This window comes from Polypterus senegalus, chromosome 16 (assembly GCF_016835505.1).
Source record: "Polypterus senegalus isolate Bchr_013 chromosome 16, ASM1683550v1, whole genome shotgun sequence".
NCBI classification, from domain to species: Eukaryota; Metazoa; Chordata; class Cladistia; order Polypteriformes; family Polypteridae; genus Polypterus; species Polypterus senegalus.
This window is the reverse complement of record NC_053169.1, coordinates 21,532,525-21,559,894: the sequence shown is the minus strand read 5'-3', so window position 1 is coordinate 21,559,894 and position 27,370 is coordinate 21,532,525. Positions and strand designations below refer to the sequence as shown.

The 27,370-nt window shown below is 40.2% G+C and overlaps 1 protein-coding gene across 8 annotated transcripts in view; it reads right to left on the bottom strand.

The window, feature by feature from the left end:
- Positions 1-27,370, bottom strand: part of slc29a1a (solute carrier family 29 member 1a) — a 196,284-nt gene that overhangs the window by 11,907 nt on the left and 157,007 nt on the right. For all 8 annotated transcript variants that reach the window (XM_039738837.1, XM_039738832.1, XM_039738833.1 and 5 more), the window contains 5 exons: positions 20,309-20,406; positions 14,818-14,905; positions 14,341-14,420; positions 10,864-10,972; positions 7,258-7,343 (listed from right to left, as the gene is read on the bottom strand). In XM_039738837.1, the coding sequence (XP_039594771.1) occupies positions 7,258-7,343; positions 10,864-10,972; positions 14,341-14,420; positions 14,818-14,905; positions 20,309-20,406 (461 nt within the window). The remainder of the gene's footprint in view (positions 1-7,257; positions 7,344-10,863; positions 10,973-14,340; positions 14,421-14,817; positions 14,906-20,308; positions 20,407-27,370) is intronic.

Here is a 27,370-nt window from a genome sequence, read left to right as displayed (position 1 = left end):
TTAATAGTAACCTATGCAGTTATAGTAGCAAAGGAACAACAAACAAAAAAAAGGAAAAAAAGTTAGCCTCACCTCTTCAAACCCATTGAATACTTGTTAATGTGTGCAAACATAAAGTTTAGTCTACAATCTCTAATTAAAGTAGCATCTTTACTTAATATATTTTAACGTATTTTTAAAATACATTTTTATAAATTTGTATACCCATATATACATATATATTATAAAGATACTATAGAACAAAAGGATTTCTACAGCCTTGCCTAAACGTTGCAGAGGTTTGTCCATAGATAAGTTTTTTACTTTAGGTTTCTTCCTTTTCACAGTCTAAAGGATGATTTCCCACTCTCTAGCTGTCATTTCTTATCTATATGTCCCTTTATAAGCTTAGGAATGTCTTTGTCTAGTCAGAGTGGCTCGGGTAAAGAGAGTTCATTTGCCACTCTCCAATATAATTATTGAAGAAAAAAAATACATGTGCATATATATGATACAGTACCTTTGACGTTGCGCCACAGCGGCTGGTGTGTTTCATTGGTAGGGTGATATATACTGTATAGGTTGTGTATATATATATATATATATATATATATATATATATATATATATATATATATATATATATTGTAAGATATGGCGCCATGTACCCGGCCAATACCCCAAGCCGCCAGGTGGAGCCCTCCTTGCAGCATGGAGGTCCCCAGAAGACCAGCAGGGCATTATGGACCATGTAGTTTTTATGCACCGCCCTGCTGGATGCCATGGGGGCCACGAGAGGGAGCTGCAGGGATGACCAAAGAGTTCTTCATGCCCTATGACGACGGGCTTCCGGGGTGAGAAAAACATTATTTACCCTGACCCGGAAGGAATAAGGACTTGTGGACTGTTGGGAAGGAACACCTCCGGGTCAGGGAATATAAAAGGACTGTGGGAGCTCCCAGACGAGGAGCTGAGTTGGGAGGCAGGGTGGCTAAGCGTCTGGGAGTGGAGGATTGGTTTATTGTATTTGTGATTTATTGTTTATTGAAGAATTGTGGAGAGGAGCGTGCTTTGTGCACTTTATTATTATAATAAAATATCATCATTGGATTTTACCTGGTGTCTGACGTATAGTCTGAGGGTACAAGGGTGCGAGAAGCATCTTATTTTGTTACTATATGTATATATATATATATATATACAGTATCTCACAAAAGTGAGTACACCCCTCACATTTTTGTAAATATTTTATTATATCTTTTCATGGGACAACACTGAAGATATGATACTTTGACACAATGTAAAGTAGTTCGTGTACAGCTTGTATCACAGTGTAAATTTGCTGTCCCCTCAAAATAACTCAACACACAGCCATTAATGTCTAAACCGCTAGCAACAAAAGTGAGTACACCCCTAAGTGAAAAATGTCCAAATTGTGCCCAAAGTGTCAATATTTTGTGTGGCCACCATTATTTTCCAGCACTGCTGTAATTCTCTTGGACATGGAGTTCACTAGAGCTTCACAGGTTGCCACTGGAATCCTCTTCCACTCCTCCATGATGATATCACGGAGCTGGTGGATGTTAGAGACCATGCGCTCCTCCACCTTTCATTTGAGGATGCCTCACAGATGATCAATAGGGTTTAGGTCTGTAGACATGCTTGGACAGTCCAGCACCTTTACCCTCAGTTTCTTTAGCAAGGCGGTGGTCGTCTTGGAGGTGTGTTTGGGGTCGTTATCATGTTGGAATACTGCCCTGCGGCTCAGTTTCTGCTTCAGTATGTCACAGTACATGTTGGCATTCATGGTTCCCTCAATGAACTGTAGCACCCCAGTGCCGGCAGCACTCATGCAGCCCCAAACTATGACACTAACACCATCATGCTTGACTGTAGGCAAGACACACTTGTCTTTGTACTCGTCACCTGGTTGCCGCCACACATGCTTGACACCATCTGAACCAAATAAGTTTATCTTGGTCTCATCAGACCACAGGACATGGTTCCAGTTCCAGTAATCCATGTCCTAAGTCTGCTTGTCTTCAGCAAACTGTTTGTTGGCTTTCTTGTGCATCATCTTTAGAAGAGGCATCCTTCTGGGACGACAGCCATGCAGACCAATTTGTGCCGTGTATGGTCTGAGCACTGACAGGCTGACCCCCCACCCCTTCAACCTCTGCAGCAATGCTGGCAGCACTCATACGTCTATCTTCAAAAGACAACCTCTGGATATGACGCTGAGCACGTGTGCTCAACTTCTTTGGTCGACCATGGCGAGGCCTGTTCTGAGTGGAACCTTCAAAGGGGTCTCTCTTTGAACTGCCTTTCCTGAGGTTTCTTCCATTTTTTCCCTACTGGAGTTTTTTTTGGGAGTGGTTTCTTGTCTTATTAGAGAGTCAAGGCTGGGGTGCTGTCAAGGGGCAGGGTCTGTTAAAGCCCATTGTGGCATTCCTTGTGTGATTTTGGGCTAAACAAAACTAAATTGTATTGTATTGTATTGTATTGTTTGTGTACTAATTCCACCTCGGGTGAGTGTTATTTAAAAAATTAGGAGGGTAGGCTCCTGTAAGAAAACTCTTTACTTCTGCTTTTCTATAATCGCCGTATTTTCTCTGTTCCTTGACAGTTTGCTTGACAACACTGCTTGACAAATAACATTCCCATGCAGTAGGCTTTAAAGCACAGCTCCAGCGCACTTTCTACTTTCTTCCTTTATGAATGGGCAAATGCTGTCAAGTGTTGGCAGATTTTCTGTGAATCTGATGTATGGACATTTAGTGCAATGTAGTTAAATGTATAAAACAGCACAAGAGCACAAACAGCTGTTTTTCATTTAATACCCATTCATCTAAAGGTCAAGTGAATGTTAACTTGTAATTCAGATCTGCGGTCAAATCAAGCTGTTGCTATTTGGAAAACCGAAAAATCATATCTCAAAATAAGAAAACTAAAAAAAAACAAAAAAAAACTCTGAAGTGGATTTTAACAGAAGATGTGCCTAGAAAGAAAACTGGAGTAAATTACTGTTGGTGTGTCTGATGATCTGCCACCAGCTGAAAGAAAATGTTCACAGGAAATAATGGATTGACTGGGGATTATGACTCACTCCTTAGCTACCCCATTAAAATACTGTTGTTTAGCAAAAAAATAATAAATAACCCTGAAGTTAAAAAAAAGCTGAAGAAAAGTGATCCACCATCTTACAAATGGTATTGCAAGAGCTATAAACAGTCTCTTTAAGAAATCTAAAGGATTGCGTCTAATTATGAGAGCCGTGTGACTCAAATCCATCCATTATCCAACCCGCTATATCCTAACTACAGGGTCACGTGGGTCTGCTGGAGCCAATCCCAGCCAACATAGGGCGCAAGGCAGGAAACCCTGGGCAGGGCGCCACCCCACCGCAGGGCACACGGGACAATTTAGGATCGCCAATGCACCTAACCTGCATGTCTTTGGACTTTGGGAGGAAACTGGAGTACCCGGAGGAAACCCACGTAGACACGGGGAGAACATGCAAACTCCACGCAGGGTGGATCTGGGAAGCGAACCCGGGTCTCCTAACTGTTAGGCAGCAGCGCTACCCACTGCGCCACCCTGTAACGCAAATAAGCCACCTAATTCTTAATCTACAATTTCAGGCATTCTGCTTCCATCTTCAGTTACTAGCCCTAAACTACAGTACAGTGGGGGTGTCAGATAACTCCAAAACCTGTCGAGACTATCCTTTAAAACTTAGTACCATCATCTTTTTAACTCAGCTGTCATAATGAGGGTCTCAGAAGCAACATGCTGAGCTTGGTTTGACCAGGTCACCCAATCCTCCATAACTTCCCCCGGCACCATCTTTGGGAATTCCCATACACTCTGAGGCCGGGATACAATCCCTCCAGCATGTCCTGGGTCTATTCCAGATTTTTTCTCCTAGAAGGCAGTTCCTGAAATACCTTCTGTGAGATGCACAAGGGATTCTAAGTTTATGTCCAAAACATGCCAAATGACTATTCTGGATTTTAGGGAAGCAGCATCTCTACTGTGCAGCACGGTGGCGCAGTGGTAGCACTGCTACCTCGCAGTAAGGAGACCTGGGTTTATCTTCCCGGGTCCTCCCTGCGTGGAGTTTGCATGTTCTCCCCGTGTCTGTGTGGGTTTTCTCCGGGTGCTCTGGTTTAACCCTACAGTCCAAAGACATGCAGGTTAGGTGCATTGGCAATCCTAAATTGTCCCTAGTGTGTGCTTGGTGTGTGGGTATGTGTGTGTGTGTGCCCTGCGGTGGGCTGGCCGCCTGCCCATAATTTGTTCCTGCCTTGCGCCCTGTGCTGACTGGGTTTGGCTCCAGCAGACCTCTGTGACCCCGTGTTAGGATATAGCGGGTTGGACAATGACTGACTGTGAGCATCTCTACGTAAAGGTTCTCCTGTATTGCCAGGTTCTCCACTCTGTCACAGCAATCCTGTGCATCAACCTCATTTTAGCCACTTGTACTCATAATGTTATTGTATTAGTCAATACCCAAAACTCAAGACCATGTAAACCGGATGGTAAACCAAAGACGTCTTCTTCTGAGGACTTAGCTGCCACTGACCACCATGTTTCAATACAACATCAACATAACCACCACAGATTAATTGGTATATCTCGCATCTCCTCTACCCTCACTCATAAAGAAAATCCAGAGATACTTGAATTCCTCCACTTGGGGCAATCTGCTCCACCCTTACCTGTAAAAGATGAGGTCAGGAAGAGAAACATGTCCTCAGATTTGGAAATGTTGATTCTCATCAAATGCTTGGCAATAAAACAGTCTTGATTTTTTTCATGATAAAATATGTTTTCAATAATTATGATAAGCTTAGGATATAAAATTCAATAAAACATGTTATACCCGTTTTATCTACACTGCCATAGACAAGGCTTGGGGGCTATCACGCAGCATGTAGTCTTGGTGATTGTAGGTTCCAAGGTTGCAGCAATGTCCTTTAGACTCAGCAGGTTGGTTTACTTGTTTTTATACCAATCAACTGGGCTGGGAAGTAATCTGCAAAGTCCACCATTTTAGGTAATGTTTCTTACTTCTTCTACTATTTTCAAGCACTTGCTATAAACCTAAGTGGATTAGATAACACATAAATGGCCAATGCTGAGATGTCTCCAGTTCAAGACATTTCTGCCATGCGGTCAGCTCTGTACCTTCTGGACACGGTCTCTCTTCTGAGGTCATTGTTTGTGTAGATGGAGGGACAAAACAATTAGTAGACTCATGAACTTGATCAGGACTTTATGTAGAAAAGTGCACCCTCAATGTGTTACATACATTAAAAGAACAAGCTACAGGCTAATCCAGTGCCAACTGCAGTTTCAGTAGCATACTACTATGTTCCTAAGGATGCTTCCATTCATTAACTGAATGCCTTTAATCTAAGTTTAAGATTGTTGGCATACAGAGAGTGTCCCACCAGCACTAGGCCCAAAGTAGGAGCCCTAGCTCTAGTGGTGACTGGCAGCATGATGGGGCACTAGCCTATCACAGAGTGCACTCACTCACACACCCCAACTCGCTGTCTTTGTGCCAATTTAGAACCACCAAATTAAGCTTACACACAGATCTTTGGGATATTAGATGAAAACTAACAAGGATGTGAGAAGAGTGGGAAAACTCCACACTGGGGGTATTGCAGACTCCCAAGGTTGCGAAGAAACAATGCGAATCACTCTGCCACTTTTTTTCTAAACATGACATTCCAAAATGTATTGATCCAAGATGGGTGAATGGCCAGTTAAAGTGCATCTGTGAAAATAACTTGAGGACTACACTGATGCCACAATAAACTCTTTCAGGCAATATTGAAAGACAGAGTTAGTGCCGGTTCATCACAGGGCACACATGTATTCTTATGCATACTAAGCCAGTCAAGGACTGCCAGTTAAACTAAATTGAATGTCTTTGGGGCATGAGAGGAAACTGGACAATCTACACAAACACTGGGAGGAAATATAAACTCCGAACTGGTAGTACTGAAACTCTGGAGCTGTAAGGTAGCAGTGCTAACCAATATGCTATAAAAATATTCAAAAATTTTACATACCTTTTATATATACACAGTATGTTCATATGTAAATTTAAATTTGAAGGATGGACCAACATTACAGGCAATAAATTTTGTTTTTGGTAGAGTACAGAAACTTAGTACTATAATTTGTCCTAGGAATAAATGATAAACAAGCACCATAACCAAGGGACAGTTTGTTCACAAACAGCAAGGTCAGAATAAGGTAATGATATTTAGCGGAGAGTGGAAAGGTAAAAAGCCGCAGTAAGCAACTAACCCGAGGAGACTCTTAAAAAGAATCTGAAAGGTAATAGGAAGCTTGTTACATACAGCAAGAACAAGGTCACTGCATCTATTTATATCTTATCTGGAAAAAGTGACGTTTAGTGGGAGGTTGAACCTGAGAGACATATAAAAAGACCACAGGCAAAAATGGATTTAGGGGCAAAGCCATGTTGTCTCAAACAGGATTTTTAAACAGGATCCTAGCAGCAACAGGAACTCAGTTCAAACTACAAAGCAGAGGCAGCATGGGGGAAGAGTGGAACAAATTATACCAGTTAGGTAGCAACCTTCTGGATGAAATGCAGTGGTTGAGCAGCGTTTGCTGGTAGCCTTACCAGCAAGCATCTGCAGCAGAGCAGCTTAAAGAAGAACCCGAATAAAAAGTGAATTGGCTTAGGGAGGAAGGAAGTATCAGATCTTGTGAATGTGGAGAAGATGCAAGAAGCATCACTGGGCCAGTGCCGAAATGCAGTGATTAAAGGATAATCTCCATAAAATAAAGTGAGGTATAAAAGTAGTAAAACATTGTCATTTAAACTGTAAGCTTACAATCAATAAAAAAGAAAGTCAAATCTGTTTATCTAGCTCCCCCTAGAGGCTTTTACACTTCTTTAACAGATAAGGTTTGCCTATGGACCATGCATTAATTTGAGGGACACCCTTACTTGGCCATGTGCTCTGACTAGGCTCCTAAGTGAGTCCTTACAACTACTGCTACTGTTATTGGTGTGAGGCCTATTCGGGAGTCTTTGTTAAGGCGTCTTCCACATCAGCCTTCTTTAGCCTTAACTATCTTTTTATTAAACTGAAACAAGAAGACAAGTTAGATCGCTTTTAAGCGCCATACAGACCTACCGTAGTTTCAACAAAAGAGTGCACACAAAAAGAGGAGCTCACAACACTAGAAAAAATAACTTTGATAAAGAAGGATATGCTTGCTTACCCACAAGACAAAAGCAGTGAGGCTTCTTCCAGCCCAGTCACACAAGTTGAACAACAGGAAGCAAGAAACTGGGATGAAATATTTACCTGGGAAATGAGAATATAATTAACAAATTTTAAAACAAACAAAAGGAAATGGAAATGCTCCATGCAAAAATTATATTTTTTTATATGTTACCTACCCCATGTAGTTTGTCCAGGAAAAACTTTTAAAGACATGTTTTAATTCAGAACAAAGATAGAAAAGTTTCTGTTACAGTATAAGTCTATGGTGACCAATGCTAGACACCAGAAAACGGCATCAAAAAGTCAATGAAAAAATCTCATGATCCACATGCTCAGGCTCATCTGAGCGTGTCTACTTTTAATTTAATGACAGTGTATTACTGAAGTAATTTATTTAACAATATTCTAAGAAAAAAGATGTCTTTGAGATGTTGTGGGCATACGACTAGATAACTTCATATTTATATTATGTGACACGAGTAATATGAGATTTATTTCATGGACTTTTTGATAGTTTTTGTTGTTGTCCAGCATTGGTTACCATAGACCCTGTTATATTAAAAACTTGAAAACGTGAAATTAAACATTTTTCTTGGCCATCGCTACAAACTACATGGGGTATGTAATACATAACAAATATCTATCTATATCTATAACTGCTAATTCTGTTCATGGTCATGAAGTGCTTATTCCTGTGCTGGCACTATTGTGTCAGGGAGAGAAAAAACCCTGGACAGGGTACCAGTTTACCACAGAATAATTTAAAACTACAGGGACCCAGATTTCATGCCCAGTCTTCTCACTTGCATAGGAGGACACTGCACATCCTCTGTGTGCTTTTTGTGGGTTTTCTGTATGTACTTTGCTGTCCTCCAAAATTATTGAGGGACACTATGTTAGCTTCCATGAATGTGTATGCCTGGCTTTTTTCACTGGTGTCCCATTCAGTGCCTGCTGACTCTCTGTGACCCTGCGATAATCTGAGTAAAGGAATATCTTTATAAAAAATAAATGAAAGAAAAAACCTTGAAGCTATATTTTCATTATCAGTGATATCCTTATATATAATTTGATACTATCCGTATGTATGGTGTTCGCATCAATACCCCGTATGGTGTTCGCGTCAATACCTCGACTCAATACAAGTTAGAACCATGTAATGGGACTCTGCCACTGTAGTTAGAACATCACGTGGCTATGGCGTTATTTCAGTGCCACTATTCTGAGCGCACGTAAAAAAAGATTGCAAGTGCAAGTGTTGCATTTTGAAGAGAAATTTATTTTGAGCGTACAAAAGCTGAATTTGAGTGAACAAAATTCATTGCTGCATGCAAAAAATGTATTTCAGTGTTTGCACTTATCCATATACACACACACAATAGCACCCCCTCTCGCTCAGTTTTTTCATTTGCGCTTGCTCGCAATGTGTTGCTTGCGCTCGCAACATTCTCTTTTAAAATAAAATAATTAAAGATATTATCCGCAAATTGGGGTTTAATTAGGGTTTAGCTGGATTTAGCTACATTTCGGACTGTTTCTGGAATGCAGCAGCTAGCGAGCTGATTGGAGACCGTAAGAGCCAATCAGAATTTTTGAAACCAAGTCTGTGATTGGTTGGTTTTGTGGCACACTTATAACGGTGTACAGAGAGTTGAGCGCTTGCAGCAGAGAATGTTGTGAGCGCAAGCAACACATTGCGAGCAAGCGCAAATGAAAAAAACTGAGCGAGAGGGGGTGCTATTGTGTGTGTGTATATGGATAAGTGCAAACACTGAAATACATTTTTTGCACGCAGCAATGAATTTTGTTCACTCAAATTCAGCTTTTGTACGCTCAAAATAAATTTCCCCTCAAAATGCAACACTTGCACTTGCAATCTTTTTTTACGTGCGCTCAGAATAGTGGCACTGAAATAACGCCATACGTGGCAAACGCGGACGCAGTATTGCATGATTGACTAAGAATGTTCGAATGCTTCAGTGACACCACTGGACAGCAGAGTATAGAAAGTCGGTGTTGGTTCAAGCAGATAACAGTAAGTTCGGTTGGTTTTTGGAACGTTGGTTTGGTGGGGCGTACTTTCCAGGACTAACATCGTCGACTGACTTCGACAGCTCCGGAACCGTAAGTAATTTAGAACGTATCGGCATTTGCTTGGTACGTTGAAATCTATCTTTGGGCAGTTCAGTTTTGGGATCCGTCCTTCTGACATCTATTGGCAAACTGAGTAATGACGGCTGGGTATTAGCAACGGTCATTGTTTAAATTTTAGTCGATCTCAGATCTAAAATGACCACGCCAACATAATTATTACTCCAACTCTGATTAGAATCGTAAAATCGTTTGTTTTGAAAATTTGTTTGCTGGAAAAAATCAAATGAGGTGCGCTGAAGAGCTGACTGAGTTCACGTCTCGCAGCCCCGTTTAAACAGGAAGCTCTTCATTACATCGGCCGAAGAGGTCTATTTTAAGCACAAATCAGTGCCATGATAACAAAATCATTTCAAGGACTTAAAAAACCAAATAATTCTTTGCAGAGAGAGTATGGATTTCACAAATGTAGAATTTGTAGCCCAATTCGATCGGGCTGCCAGTCGTTTGTACTGCAATAAATGTAGTAACAAAATTAACACTCATTGTGTATAACTAAAAAAAACAACAAAATGAATACTCAATGGTGTTTAGAGTCTGTCCTGTAATTTTATTGTCTTTAAATCATAATACTGCATATATTGCTGTATTTCTGAATATGTTTATAATTTTATTACAATTAGTTCATAACATACATTAGAATGGTGTTCACTTTGCAAAAGTGTAAAATAAAACAAAATCTCTTTTTTGGACAGCACAGTGATCGATGTTGTGTCACAGATTCTAGGTTTGATTCATTATTACTCTTAGTGTGCATATTCTCTCCATGTGCAATGCCTCTGGGTAGCTGGGTTTCCAACCTTATTACACCGATTTGCATTAAAGTTTATTTATAGTATTAATGTACTGTAGGTGTAACATAGTCAGGCTTAAAATGGAGAAATGTCTTATCCACAACTGTTTCTAGTTTTGTGTCCATTGCCGCAGGAATAGACTGCATCTGTCAATTAATTTGTCATGAAGAATCTGGGTATTGACAAAAGATGAATTGAAAACAATTTTATGTTTTCCTCCAGTTTTACAGTTTTTTGATATTTGCTGTTTTTGTTTCAATTATTCTACCTAAAGAGTGGCAGAGCAGCACTGTTACAGCATAGATCAAGTATCCTAGATTGTAACTCTGCATTCAGTTGCTGCCCATGTGGAGTCTGCTTATTCTTCCTTTGTCTGTGTGGGTTTTACTCTATGTACTCAGTTTTCTTCCCACAATCCCTCAAAAAATGTGAATTAGGTTTATTGGGGATTGAGGGTATGTATTTGTGAGGAAAAGCTTTATGAAGGATCGAAGTCCTACCTAAGGCTGTTTCCTGCCTTGCACCTGATACTGTCTGGATGGGCTCCTCAGGTAACTGTGACTCTGAATTGGACTGTGCAGTTGTGCTATAACTATGCTAAAGAGAATGCAAAGTAAAACTAGCAATATGTTTGTCATTATAGATGACATACGTACTCCAAGTACTATTTTCTTCACTGCTGGACTTGACATCCACTGTGACTGCAGGAAAAACTCCAATAGTAACTGTGAACACAAAACACACTGAAAGGGCCATTACCCAGATCTGTGAAAAAAAGAAAAAAAAAAACAGACAGCATTAGCTAATTGCATTTTAACACTTAGAGAACCAAGAATATCATCCATCCATCCATCAGCCAACCTGCTTTATCCTAACTACAGGGTCACGGGGGTCTGCTGGAGCCAATCCCAACCAACACAGGGCGCAAAGCAGGAAACAAACCCCGGGCAGGGCGCCACACACATACACCCACACACCAAGCACACACTAGGGAAAATTTAGAATCGCCAATGCACCTAACCTGCATGTCTTTGGACTGTGGGAGGAAACCGGAGCACCCGGAGGAAACCCACGCAGACACGGGGAGAACATGCAAACTGTCACACCCAAAGCAAACCTTAACACCTTTAATTCTGCCACCTCCAGCTGTCTCCTGTTTTTTTTTTGGTCTGTGCAACTGTCTCCAACCCATATAACATAGCTGGTCTCACTACTGTCCTGTAGACCTTCCCTTTCACTCTTGCTGGTACCCGTCAGTCACAAATCACTCCTGATGCTCTTCTCTACCCATTTCACCCTGCCTGCACACTCTTCTTCACCTCTCTTCCATACTCCCCATTACTCTATACTGTTGATCGCAAGTATTCAAACTCATCCACCTTCGCCAATTCTACTCCCTGCATTCTCACCACTCCTCTGACCTTCCCCTCATTCACACACATGTATTCTATCTTGTTCCTATTGATCTTTATTCGTCTCCTCTCTACAGCATATCTCCACCTCCCTTGGGTCTCCTCAACCTGCTCCCTACTCTCGCTACAGATTACAATTTCATCTGCAAACATCCTGTCTAATCTCGTCTGTCAACCTGTCTGTCACCATTGCAAATAAGAAAGGGCTTGGAACTGATCCTTGATGTAATCCCACCTCCATCTTGAATGAATCCACAGACCTCACCACTGTCACACTTCCCTCGTACATATCCTGTACCACTCTTACATACTTCTCTGCCATTCCCGACTTCCCTATACAATACCACAGATCCTCTCCTGTTATCCTGTCATATGCTTTCTCTAAATCCATAAAGATACAATGTATCTACTTTTGTCCTTCTTTATACTTCTCCATCAATACCCTCAGAACAAACATCGCATCTATGGTGCTCTTTCCTGCCATGAAACCATACTGCTACTCACTAATCATCACCTCACTTCCTAACCTTGCTTCAACTAATCTTTCCCATAATGTCATGCTGAGCCTCATCAGTTTTATCCCCCTGTAATTACTACAGCTCTGCACATCCCCCTTATTCTTAAAAATCGGTACCAGTACACTTCTGCTCCACTCCTAAGGCATCTTCTCACTTTCCAAGATTGCATTAAACAATCTGGTTAAAAATTCCACTGTCGTCTCTCCTAAACACATCCATGCTTCCACAGGTATGTCATTTGGACAAACGCCCTTTCCATTCTTCATTCTCTTCATAGCTTTCCTTACTTCCTCCTTGCTAATCCGTTGCACTTCCTGATTCACAATCTCCACATCATCCAACCTTCTCTCTCATTCTCTTCATTCACCAGCCTCTCAAAGTACTCTGTGGGCAAGATATTTTTTTAAATTTATAGAAAGAGCTCAACATTAAATCAAAATTTCATGTGGCATACCCATATATATCATATTTGTCAAGGAATAACTGTGACTTGAAGAATATTGAAGTTATCCTTTAATAAAAGTAGTGAAATGTGTACATAAGTATACGCTTCTTTATTGCAAAGAGGCTGAAAAGCTACTGAAAGAATGAATAGGACAATTGTGGGTGAGATGGGCTCAGACAGTAAACTTGTGAAAACAGTATACCTTGGGACATTTAAGAGTTAATGGTAGGCAGTGTGGTGTAGTGGTAAAGGTTTAGGACTTCAAACCTTGAGACAGTATGTTTAAATCCTGATATTGACACTGTGTGACTATGAGCCAGCATTTCACCTGCTTGTGCTCCAATTGGAAAAATAAAAAAAATGAAAAAGAAATGTAAGCAAGTGTATCTCAAATGTTGTAAGTTGCCTTGGGTAAAGGTGTCAACCAAACAAACAAATGTAACTTAAAAATACAATGAAAATTTGTGGCAACTTTTCTACCAACATACAGTAGATGACATTTGGGCTTCATTTTCACTGAAAACTTAACTTAAAAAATGTGTTATAAAATAAATACTGTTTTTGTTAAGAGTGTAAAATTCACCACCTTGTTGACTGATAAAATTCACCAAAGTGTTTTTAATGCAAATATGCTATGCTTGCCAATGACCTTTTTCACTGGAAATTCACCATGTGGCTGGTTTAGACAAACTTTTTTGCCAGTACCTCGATGCTTTGTGAGGCCAGTGTAACACGACTGAGCTGTATAAGCCAAGCACAGAACTTTTACACATGCATACTATAAGATCGCTGCCCGATCTGTTTCATGCATGCCTGATGTCATGACCCGATCCAGCTGCACCCCAAATGCATTAAAAAAAAAACAAAAAACTTGTAGCATTTTCAATTAAGGGGTACATTAACTGCCCATAATGAGTATATTATGAGTACTGCTACTGGATATATAATGCAGACCCTGTATGCTCACTCAGTCACTTGTGCAACATCCCATGAATAATTACATGTGCATAATTAGCCATATGCAACAGCTATGAGTCAAATTAAGCCTTAAAGGAGCCCTCACGCTCCGCTCCCTCTCTCTCTCCGAGTCACAAAATACATGAGACACTAGTAATGAAAGATTTATTACTATTTTGATGTAAGGAAAAAGTACTTCACAGACAAAAAAAGACTTTCCAGCTTAGCCTGGAGCTGCGACTTCAAACAATGGAATGAGCCAGTCCCATACTGCCATTTTGTTGCACAGCTAATGTCTATTTCAAACTGGAACTCTGTGAACACAATGATATATATATATATTTTACTTACTGATAGTTTGTTGCCCATTTGTAGTAGCGTGTTTGCGATTATCATCCCATATGTGTCTATTTTTGTTTGAGGTAGAGTGATGTAGTGGTTAGCACGTCTGCATTACAGCTCAGACAACATTTCTGGCCACAACAATTGGTCCAGATAGTTGGGAGATTTTTCCTTAGTCCTTTGGGACACTTAAAATACCATTGCACCATTGTAATCGGCTCAAAACTAGTTTAATTTCACCTTCCCTATTGACTTCAATAGATTCTGCAGAGTTCGGCGAAGTTCATGGTGCAAGCCACAAAATTCTGAAATTAACTACTGCAAGAAATCTGAGGATAACTGCTCTTACATTTTTAATTAATGCAATGATTTTTTTTCAATGTTAATAACAGAATTAAATATTATTATATTCCACTAGTAATGATTCATATTTTCTCTGGAGTAGGGTGTGATTCTTACCTTTTTAAAAATTGCAAATACTGAAACAGTTGGTGTGATGTGTTCTTCTGGCATGTTTTTCTCAATCCCATTGGTACTGTCTAAAAATACAAAAAATACAATCTATAAAGAAGAAAATATAACTGTCTGTATTCAGTCAGATTCCGGCTAAATTTGGCTGGGGCTAATTGACCATTTGTCTAATCTTTGGTTAAACCTGAATAGCCCTAGGTGAAAAACCATGTCCGGAAACATATTAGATTAATTTATTAATTTATTGTGTAAACATTTTGATAACACGTTAGGTCTCTTTATGTCCTTCACACTTATTGATGATTAATGATATTTAAGGACGGAAGAAAAATATTTATAATAGCCACTAATGAGTAACTGAGCACATGTGCAAGGTGCTTGATAGCAAAAGGCCTGCTAAGTAACGCAGAATGATGCCAAGCAAAGCAAACAACAATTTCTAATGTGTTTTAGATTTATGCTCACCATTCTTTAGTAGATCCAGCCTGTTGTTCGCTTCACTATTGGCACCTGAGGGACTGCTGTCTTTATTTGCATAATACTGAAAAAATTCCTACAATAATTACAGAAATGCCCTGGTTAAAAAAACAGATATTAACAAAATGTTTTAATCAAAATACCATAACATATCATACCAAGCATTGGTGGATACACAGAAAGCGCTTAACATAAGCAGTACCTAAAAACTCTGACAGGCTATGAGGTTACAAAACACTTTAGAGCGCCTGGGCTGTGGCTGTTACCTCATGAATTCTTCTTCTGTTGTTTTTCATCCTGCGATCCTTTAGCTCTCATTAATCCCTCTTCATGCCTATTAACTTTGCTCATGCACACAGGTTAATCAATACTGTTGTTTATGCTTGTTTCTCGCATTCAGTCAGTTTTGATCAAGAGTTTCCAGACTAAATAATTGGATGCCTAGCTGGAATATTTTTCTTGTTTCTTCATAGAAGAAAATGCTTGGGTGGGATACCTTATGGGCAGAAGGGTAACACATTTATAACTGACGCTCCTTCACAGCACCGTGAGTTCTGGGTTCTACTGTGTGGCGCTATCTGTGCCTGTGTCTTTCTGGATTACTGCTATTTCCCTTCCATATCCAAAAACTGTGCAGGTTGTGTTAACTGGTGACTCTGTACGATTGTGAGTGTGGATGTGAAAAGGGAAAGAAATGAACAAGCACACTGTTTAGAGTTGATCCCACCTTGCACCAGCACTGTTGAGAAAGACTTTAGATCAATGATTCTCAACACCGGGCGCATGCCCCATTGTGGGGGCAATTTGATTTTTTAGAGGGGCAATTTGAGAATTTAGGTACGTTAAACAATTTATAAAATGAAAAAACAGAAATTCACTGTTAAAAATGCTAGAAAAAAGTAAACAAGTAAATTTTATTTTTTACAGAGACATTTATATAAAAATAGAAGGGATGGTGAAGAACCCTTTAATTTATGATTTTACAACCGGCTTGGGTTTTTCTACTTAGAAATCGTTTTTGCCATTAAAATAATATGAATTGTAACAATAATTATAAAATTTTGCAATATAAAAAAAATATAAAATGATCAAAATATTACAGAAAAAGCTGTCATTAAAGTTATTTTATATTTATGAATATCAAATTTCTTATTATATGTTTTCAAAACTGTATTTGCTGTATTTTCATATTACATTATTTTTTTAACAATTTCTTAGTGATTTCTTTGTCAGTACCTCAACTATCTTTCCCTCTTTAGTTTCCATGTTCTTTGGACGCTTGTTTAGACCAAATTAATGACATTATGGGCTTCCTCCACGGGAGTAGCAGTTCACTTTTTGAATAGGTAATAATAAGAATAAGGTACAGTGATCCCTCACTATATCGGGTTTCGACTTTCGCGGCTTCACTCCATCGCGGATTTTAAATGTAAGCACATCTAAATATATATCACGGATTTTTCGTTGGTTCACGGATTTCTGCGGACAATGGGTCTTTTAATTTATGGTACACGCTTCCTCAGTTGGTTTGCCCAGTTGATTTCATACAAGGGACGCTATTGGCAGATGGCTGAGAAGCTAACTAATCAGAGCATGCATTACGTATTAAATGAAACTCCTCAATGATATACGATGTGCTTCCCGCGCGGTGCTTGATTGTTTGCTTTTATCTGTCTCTCTCACTCTCTCTGCCTGACAGAGGGGGTGTGAGCAGAGGGGCTGTTTGCCTAGAAGATACGGACGCTCCTCTAAAAAATGCCGCTTTATCGCGGTGCTTCTGCATACTTAAAAGCACATACTGATTTTTTGATTGTTTGCTTTTCTCTCTCTCTCTCTCTGACATTCTCTGCTTCTGACACACATTCTTTGAACAGGAGGATATTTTGGCATTCTTTTAATTGTGAGAAAGAACTGTCATCTCTGTCTTGTCATGGAGCACAGTTTAAACTTTTGACTAAAGGGTGTTATTTCATGTCTAGAGGGCTCTAATAATGTTAACAGTGTGGGAGAGTTTATAAGGGCTTAAAATATATAAAACTAACCATACAAACATATGGTTTCTACTTCGCGGATTTTTTCAGAACGCAACCCCCGCGATCGAGGAGGGATTACTGTATATGTTACAGTGGGGGACATCATGATTTTAGAGAGGCCTAGGTGGGACATGGCCAAAAAAAGGTTGGGAACCACTGCTTTAGATACTTCATGTTAGAAGTGAAGAAATCTTATATTGGACTGATGTTCTTAGACTAACCCTTATAACTACTTTCTACAGCCCTACAACTTCTTAATACAATTTAATTAAAGTCATATGATGGAAAGCCCTCTTCCCAATTAATTTTGAAAAAGAGAATGCCTAAAGGAAACTAATAAGACAATCTGAAGTTTTTATCCACCCCCAATGAATGAACAGCTACTAAATTATTCATGTGGGCTTAAAGGACGTGGAGCATTATTTAGTCACCCAGCTTCCAAGTCTCCTTTCTTTAGGTCTATGAAAAACTATGCAGTAAGTAGTAACTGCCTTTCCAGAAGTCAAGAAAAGTAAAGCAGGCACCTGTGCAGTAAACCTGAGGTTCAACTAATGGTGAAACATCAGGGCTTTCGGTAAAGATATCCACATTTGGTGCTGTGATAGAGATTAGTACAGTTGTAATATTCATTTTGTTTTTTTGATGATTCGTTGTAAATATATGAATAGAAAATTTTATGTTAATGTATTATGTGTTGGTGGCTCAACCATGCAGTAGTTATCAGTGAATGTGCAATTAGATACAGTGAAGCTCCCATTAGAATCCTGCGAATGCACCTTAGAAAGTGCCTTTCTGGAGGAACTTACAATATTTGTCATTGGTATTTATTTGTAAACTAAAAATGCTTCGCACACTTTCATTGGTCTGGGACAGAACTAAAACAATAATAAAGTTATTTATACTGTAAATTAACAAAATTCCATCAATCTCTCTATTATTATACTCATTTAATCTTGTCCAGGGCCACAAAGGACAAGACAAAGGACTCTCTCTGGACTGGGCAATCAATCAATTAACAACATTCACAAACATTTCATTGTAGTGAAATATAATGACAATAACATTAAATAATCATCTCATACCCACTTAACCCAATTCTGGGTCACATGGGGCACATTCTGCAGAAAAAGGCCAGTCTACCCACACTCACTTTTAAAAAAGGGTCAATTTGAAATTGCCTATTAATCTAACATGCATATCAAAGGGATATATAAATAAAGGGACAGATATGAGCATAAAATGCAAACCCCACATGAGTAATCAGGGCTTTGGAATCATACTCAATGCTGAATCCATTAGGAATCAGTGCTACTGTACTGACATTTGTTTTTATACATAAATATTTTTTTCATTCAGGCCATATCATACTTTACATTATATACGATAGAATGTTAGTGATATTCAAGATGTTTTTAAGACATTTCAATTAACTACACCTCAAGGTTAAAATGCCCAAAGTAAAACTTAGGAAACTGTGGTAATATTCTGAAGGCTACAAAACAAGTAAATCTAGCAGGTGTGACGGACAGCCGGGTCCCATGCCCGGACGGGACGCCTCTGATGCATACGTCCCGGGGGAGCCATCATGGACTTTGCAATACCTCCCCCGGGGCGCTTGGGGGCAGTCTCCCTGGCAGTGGATTCCTCCTCAATCTCCCCTGTGGCTCCATGGGACATGGAGTCCACTACAGCAGCCCGGTTGGGAGATGGGGTGGCCGCTAGGGGGTGCTGCAGAGATCCAGCCACCACACTGGACGGTTTATCAGCCCCACCCGGAGGTGCAATTAAGACCAGCTGGTCAGGCACCTGGATCACTTCCGGGTGGGGCATAAAAGGGCCTGCCTCCCAGCAATCGAGGCCAGAATCGGGAGGAAGAGGACGAGGTTGCCTGGGAGGAGTGGTGGAGCAGGAAAGTGTTTGGTTTTTTGTGTTTGTGCTTTGGACTGTGTTGGGCCGGTGGGACACGGGGAAGACGTGTGCCCACGGCTGAAGAAAAAATAATAAAGCCTTTGAGTGTGAACACGTGCCTCAGTGTGGTCAGTGCCGGGTCAGGCGCTATATAGCGCCTTGTTTACACAGGCTATAACTTCTGAATTGAAAGCAAGGTTAACACTTTGATCTTGGGAGTAGGTCACGGAGACATTGTCTGTATTTTATATAGACCCGTATTGATCTTTTTCCCTTACAAGAGATAAAAAAAGAGCCTGCAAAGAGTGACTGATGAAGACATAGTGAAACTGAGAGCCTTAACTGAAGTAGGCATCAATGTATGGAATCTTCAGGCCCTTGGGGAAATCCTCGAATATATTCCTATACCCACCCTCATCTAAAAGTGCATAAAATGCCACCTCTTGGACCCTTATGAGCTAGACTTTACAAATAAGTGGGTAATTGTTTCTTAGATATACCGTAGAATGGGGGAAAAACTGGTGTAGTTATAGAAACATAACAGTTGTTACCAGAAGCAAAAATGATTCAGATTACTTTTCCTAATTGAAATATTTTCACTTTATGCTTGTACATAGGCACCATGGTGAAATTTTACCTTTTGAGTTATCTATCATATTTCAAAAGAGGAAATTGGAGAAAATTGCATCATTAACACAGCACAGTAATTTTATTTAAGATGTCATTGCTTGCTACAGGATTACCATGCTAGTGGAAGAAAGAGACTCCTTTTTACAGTTTAGGTCAATTTCACTGATCCATAGAACAATTGGATGATTTTTTTTATTGTTCATACATACTTGGCAGTGACATTCATGTCTCTGGTGACTCTTCCTATGAAGTCAGTAGACGGACAGGGAGAGCATGGGGGTCATGAGGTCACTGGAAAGGGGTGTGTGGCGCACCCGATATCTATGCAAAAGGACGAAGGTCCAAGTCTTTAGAATCCTGGCGTTTCCTGTCTTGCTGTATAGTTGTGTCTCTCTGGAATATCCTTGGGTATCGTTGGTTTGACTTTGTGTCGAATAAGTGGTTGCTCATGGTGTCCCAAATAAGACACATTAGCTGCATTGTAAGGGAGCGTCAGTTATGGCACTACAGCCATGTGGCGCAATTCCCCGAGAGTGATCCAGCTCGTAGGATCCTCATTGTTGGGGACCCGAGTGGCTGGACCAGACCAAGAGGTTGCCCACGTAACACCTGGCCGAGGCAGATAGAGGGTAATTTCCAGAGGGTGGGAATGGATAGCGTGTATGCCTGGGGGGTTGCCAACTGGGATTCCAAACTGTTTCGTCATGTGGTGGGTGCGGCAACACACTGTAACAATGCAGAGCTCCACAACTTGACTTGACTTGACTTCATATAAGTGCTAATAATCAGGGTATTCAATGTTCTACTTTTGAGTACCCAACACAGTTCAGTTTCTATAACTGCTAATGCATTGGATACATTTCTGTCATTTTTGCCTCAACAGATACAGAATAATATTTCATTCTTACCATTTTGGGAAGGGCGACATAAGAAAAAATGGCAATAATGATCACCACGCACGCTGTGATGAAATATCCAAAGGCGCTGTCCTGTAATTCAGATCCACCTGAAAGAAGAGAAGTTTGGAGATTTTCAGTGATGGGTAATAACTTTTCAGTGTTACGATTCGGTTTGCATTAAGTACCTTGTACTGAGTCTCATTCTGTCACTTATTCAAAAGAATTTTACCAAAAACTACTTAAAATCATACAAAGCACATGTTTTAACTTTCAGTTACACTGATTATCAAAGTGATGAGCCTCTGGCTCCCTTTAAGTAAAAATGACATGGGGTTACTCTAAATGTTAAATACAGCCTTAATCGAAGCATTCTTTTTAATTTATGTCAGAAAGAAATTAAATATCCATGTTGTGGAGTGACCGTGGTGAATATGGCAGCCTCACATCTCTGGACACCTGGGGCCTCATGTATAAACAGTGTGTACGCACAAAAATGTTACATACACCCGTTTCCACGCTCAAATCGCAATGTATAAAACCTGGTGTAAAGCCACGCACATTTTCACGCCGGCTAAATACTTGCCGTATGCAAGTTCTTTGCTCGGTTTTGCAAACTGGCAGCACCCAGCGTCAAAGCAGTGCTTTTGTTCCAGTGTGGTTTACATTTCTTTTTCGGATCCACATCCCTGACGCGGCTTTATCATATACACTGAAATTAACTGCATATTGTTTATTAGTTTAAGGCATCTGATTGTAATTAACCTGTAACAATATAATGGTCCACGGAATGGCCAAACTATTCAAAATACAATAGGTGCTTCAACGTTGTTACGCTCACTGCACCTTCTTCTTCTTCTTCTTCTTTCAGCTGCTCCCGTTACGGGTTGCCACAGAGGATCATCTTTTTCCATATTACTCTCACTGCACCACTCGGAGTATTTACAGAATATTATTGTATCTGAGTGTGGAATCACAGCTCTACAGCAGCTGATCGGAAAGAGAATTATCGGTATACAGCATCGAGCACACGCTGCATCAGCCATGCTGCCTATTTGAACTGCTCCCATACAGATAACGCTTCAGAGCCTTTCCTGTACTGACCTCATGGTTCAGAAACAGTTTCATCCCAAGAACTGTAAACGCAATCACTCAGTCCATCAAGTGCTCCTTGTAGAACTGTTTGTACTTATAAGTACAATTACCTCATTGTAAACTTGTGAAACAGTTATAATATTGCACAACCTGAGCCACTTTAGTGCATATTCACATTTGATGATGATGATACTGGCAGCAGGCGCTTGCACGTGCGTTACTCTTCACGCTGATTCAACACAGATTTATGCATCTGGATTTTTTTGTGCATACGAACATTTCCACTTTCGTCCGTACATCATGTTTTAGTGTGAATTCTACGCACGCCGTTATGCATGAGGCCCCTGGTCACTGTCAGTATAAATGTGGCTGTTTCTCCCAGTGTCTTTGTGGGCGTTCTTGGCCATGTCTCAAAGATGTGGCCTAGGTTACATCTGTACAACTGTAAGTTGACATTATCTGTGTGCCCTCAACAACTTGCTTAGGTTTGGTTTCTGTCATGCATCCATTGCTTCAGTGACAGTCACCAACCATCTGTTTATTAAGAGTTAGTGGATGGAGGATTTAGACAACATCTAAATCACACCATGGCTCCTCCACTTCTAACCTCAGCAGTTCTAGCAAGTCCTTATGATAGGAACAGAAAAAGCTGCTAAGTCAATAAACTACATTGAGAAATCAGAAACTATATTTCATTAATACTCAGTATGAAAGTCACATTAAATTTAGAGGAAAAAAACAAAGGATTTTTGTTTTGAAACAGCATTTCTAAATCGAATAAGCTATATTAAAAATGTAGGGTTGCAAAATCTAATAAGCTGTTAAAAATTTAATCTGTTCTTCCTATTTCTGTTTATAATAGAAGCAGCCTTAGGTAAAATATGTTTAATTGTAACAGGGTGAACCTCACAATAATTGTAAGCAGATCTCCTGCAAAGCAGCCAAGTTCCGTTAGAATGTGGCAATAGTGCATTCCGAAGTGTTTTTGTAAGTGCCTGACACTTCGGGTCTCTGTCTGGGGACCATGGCTATTATGTTTGTGAGGAAAAGGATGCACTTCAGTCAGGGGTTATTCAGTTGCAGTGTGTTTCACATAAATTCATGCACACAGCAAAGCAGCACGAAGGTGTATTGATTAGCATTTCTGCCTTTCATTTCCAGACTCCTAACTTCCAAATCCAACATAGACTTTGCATGTCCTTTCCATGTCTGCATGCGTTTTCCTATTACACCCCAAAACATGACGGTGATCCAGTCCTAACAATTTATTTTTAAGAAGTCTTTGTTTAATTAACAGTATACTAGGAATAATAAACTCCTCAATAATACCCAGTGTGCTTTGAAAAATGAGGCTGTTTAAGAAAAACATGCTTCACTGTTCAGTGTCTGACAATTTTATTTTCAGTCTGACATTTTATAGGATTAAATAATGATTTTATTCTAAAGTATCAGTCAGGTTTAAGAGTGAATCATAGCACTGAACCTGCATTATTATTGTAATAAATCACTTAAGACTGGATGGTGATGAAAGTAAAGGTAATTAATTCCTGTTGATCTGAGTGCTGCTTTTGACGCCACTTTTAACCACTGTGGCCCCCGGCCGGGACGCCCAGGAGGACGTGAGGAGGGCTTGTGCCTCCTCCAGACCGCGAGGGGGTGTCCGTCCTGGTTCTATTGGGAGCCACGGGTCGAGGGCATGGAAGCCCTACCCTGTAGGGGCCCGTGGTTACCGCCAGGCGGCGCCCCGATGCCGGTTCATCCTGTGGCCTCGGCCGGGATGGAGCCCGCCGGGCGCTTAGAGGACGGGAGGAGGGCTTGTGCCTCCTCCAGACCGAGTGGGGCGTCCGTCCTGGTTAGACAGGGGGCCTCGGGTACAGGGCTTGGAAGCCCAGCCCTGTAGGGACCCGTGGCCCCCGCCAGGCGGCGCCCCGTGCCTGGTTTATTCCGGGAGCCCGGCACTTCCGCCACACCAGGAAGTGCCGGGGAAGACAACTGGGGAGACACGGACGGCTTCCGGGTGCGCAGCCGGCACTTCCGCCACACAGGGGTGTGGCCACCGTTAAGGGCCGGGAAGCAGCTGGAGCCCATCCGGCTCCCCATAAAAGGGGCCGCCTCCCTCCAGTCATTTGGTGGAAGTCGGGAGGCAGTAAGACGGAGCTGGAGAGAGGACAGGAGGCGGCCAGAGCAAAGGCACAGAGACTGTGGGCCCTGGACTTTTGGGGGATTCAGTGCGAGAGGCACTGGGGTTCGTGAGTGCACGTGACTTTTATATAATTGTAAATAGTGTAAATAAAGTGTGTTGGGTGAAAATATGTCGTCCGTCTGTCTGTGCTGGGGCCAGCGTTCACACCACACATAATTGGCTTCCAGTATCTTTAACGATTAATTTTAAAACATTCATTTGTATACAAGACTGTTACCAATTATGCACCCTTACATATTTCAGAATAGTTGTGTTTACATGCCCCAAATCTTTTATTTTGTTCTTCAAACGCCGACCTTCTCAATATACCCAGAATTATGCCTAAAATGTCTGGAGAGACACATTTTTGGCTTTATGCAGCAAAAAACTAAAATACTAACTAAAATAATATTGTAACACTAGAAAAACACTGGTATGACGAGATTGTGATGAGAACCAGCAGCTCCTCTAAATCAGAGATCATAGTTCTCTCTCCCAGAAATGAGTCACAGGCTAAGCAACTGACCTACATGGAGGATTTTACATACATTGGACTCTTGTTCAAACCTGCAGCAGTTATACTGGACCATGATACTGAAGACAAAACTATATCTTTGGGTGAAGCTTTCAATTTACTGGTTAGTCAATTGGCCCATTCGTCCCAATAGTCACTAACACTGGGTAGAGAGCAAAAAATTAGACTTCAAATACAAGTTGCTAAAATGGGGCTATTTTGCAGATTTGCTTGACAAATGGAGACCTGTTTTTGAATGTGGAAGTAAACTGGAGTCCCCAGTGAAACTTAGCAACCGCACTGGGTAAGGGTACATACTATGTATTTTATGCCAGGCCTATGATTTGATCTCAAGATTCTGAAGGTATAAGTTAACAGCATTACCACAGTGACACCATTACATTCAAGCATCCTCCTACACTTTATTTATTATCTGACATTGCAGCTTCATTTAGGGATGACAACACTTAATACTGTATATTATACTAATGCCCATCACTGCACATGATGTTACCTGGATAGACCAACAAATTATAAGGGTAAGTCAAACAGTATCTGCAATATATTTATACAATGAATGCAGAAAGAATATACAGATAACTTGAGCCTAATTTTTGACAGTCTATTCAGTTATTACCACATTTAATGAAACGGTCACACACACATCTGTTTACCAGAGACAGGTCACACGCGCGCTCAGTACTGTAGGCAGCAGTAAACACAGACGGATGACCTCAATGTTTATTTATCTGGGACATTCACATGGCCATTCTTGAACCTTTCCAATAGACACTTTGCTGAAGAAAAAGGTGGTTATCATATTGTGCTGAACGTCAATGATGGATCTGCGCTCCACAAAAACGTATTTGTCATTGGTGTACATGTTATGGGAATCAGCCATGTTAGCATCAGTATACCAGGTGCACAATAAAGCAGACCAATCTGGATCTACACTGCAGGAAATTGAACATACAACTTCACATGTGTATTTGCAACTACCACTTCAATATAAAAGAAGAGAAAACTTTATTGCAGATACTTTTTGACTTGCTCTTGTAATTAGATATTATACTGTTTACTCCATTATCATTTAGCTGTCTCAGAAATTCCACCTAATCTATATTTCATTTTCAGATAAAAGTCAGTAAGATGTACTATGAAGAATTAGAGTTCTGCAGTCCCTTAACTTCTCCTTTATATTTTTAAAATTTTTTAATAGAAGCAGCAACATTCCAATAAAGATACACAGGTAAGACATCCACACTCAACCTACAGGACACTTCATTATAAAAACAAATTATGATGTGTGCTTTTTATTCTAGATCCAGAATTAACTGAAGCATGAAATAAACAACTCAAAGGCGTAAGTACAATTATGATAGCCAACTAACATACCAGTGGTGCCTCACTGGTAGGCCTAACAAAATGAGCAATGTAGCAATCAGTGGGATCTAAAAGCATATTTTAGCCTGCACACACTATAATTTCAGATTAAAACCTGCAATACTTACTGCATATTTGGTAAAGATTTGTATTTACTTATTGTATATTTTTAGTTTACTGCTAAGGTATACTTAATGGATTTTGGAAAAACTGAAAAAGGAGAAAGAACAAAACAAAACTCTCTTTGTGCGCTCCACTCTTAATCCTATGCAAGTAATTTCTCATATAACAAGATTTCCTGCATTTCTCAAAGCCAGTCCACTAACAGTTCAGAAGTGATGCACTGTCTTCTTCTGGCCTGGCATCAGGAATGGGACTGTATTTTAATCAACAGCTATTTTATTTCACAAGTTTTTACTTATCAATATCTTGTATCTATCCATGAACTGAAGAGGGTTCATTCAGTTTCAGGATTAAGCAGAGTCTACCTCAGCAGCATAAGGCCTGGAACCAAAAATGGGTGAAAAACCAGACCAGCACAAGGCACATAAAAATAAGTGCATACTAACACAAACACTTGAGGACCGACAAGAATCATGGAAGTAGCTTCAGATAAACCCACACTCACAGTGAGTGAGCTATTGTTGAGACTGTGTGTTTGTTTCGTAAATTTTGTAATTTTCTTCTTTATCTCTGTTTATGTTAATGGTATTACCTGTAATTATGTCCTGGTCCTTTTTTTAAAAGTCTCTCAATTAGGGCTAAAGTGTTTTTTTCGGAGACATTAGTTACTCCTTGATCTGGTTCTTTTGGTCTTTTGACCATTTTCTTTGTGATATTTTGGTTGTCTGGTTTAGATTGTTGATCAGCTGATTTAAGATTGATCTTTTAACTATTTTAAAAATTTTAAGAGTTTGCCATCTTTTTGAGATCTTGTTGAATTTTTAAAATTTCATTTAATATATATTTTTTAATTTGGCCCAGGGATCTGGTAGGTGCCCCTTACCCTTCTGAGGTTTACATCATAGGCCTTTTTGGAGTGAGTCAACCTTAGGCCTTTTTTGAAGTATTTAGTATTTATTTATTTAGTTTTTAAAGTTTTAGTTCTATATCAGAACTGCTTTGAACCCAACAAGCTAACCTTTGGTTGACCATACTCATCAACCTTCAAATTTATAGTTAACTAGCAAAATACCCGTGCTTCGCAGCGGAGAAGTAGTGTGTTAAAGAAGTAATGAAAAAGAAAAGGAAACAATTTGCTTGGAATGCAAAGTGTGATTAAATGCGTTATTTTTTAACGCGTTATGGAGCACATGCATCGAAGCTTCTCAGCTGTCCTTGTGCTAAGAAATGGAAACATTTTAAAAATAACGTAACATGATTGTCAATGTAACCTTTTGTAAGTAGTGCCTGGAGGATTCAGAGTGTGGAGAAACTCTAGAGACAGCGTGTGTATTAACTTGTGGATTTTTCTGTGAGTATTTGGTGGCAGTGTGACTAAGTTGCTTCCGCAAGACCGCGTTAGCAGCGGAGCTCAGCTCAGAGCGAAATGAGGTGAATGGGAGGGGAGATGATGACGCGACTCTCCCACCCGCCTCAACTGTCAATCCCCCACAAACACAGTCTCTCAGAATTTGCATAAGCACACCCCTTCACCAGCAATTTTAACTTAGTTACAAAGTGATCAAAACTCTCGTTTATACCCTGCGTCCTCTCATTAAACTTGTATCCCGCATTAGTCGTGGGCATGACAAACGCCAGCAGCAGCCTGTCTATAAACTTAATTTAAACTTTAGGTTTACACCGTGCTTTGTTTCCGAAGTAGCTGCAGTCATGAATGCTTGTATGCGTCACTGTGCATGACAAACGGCAATGGGAGCGTGTCTATAAACTTAATTTA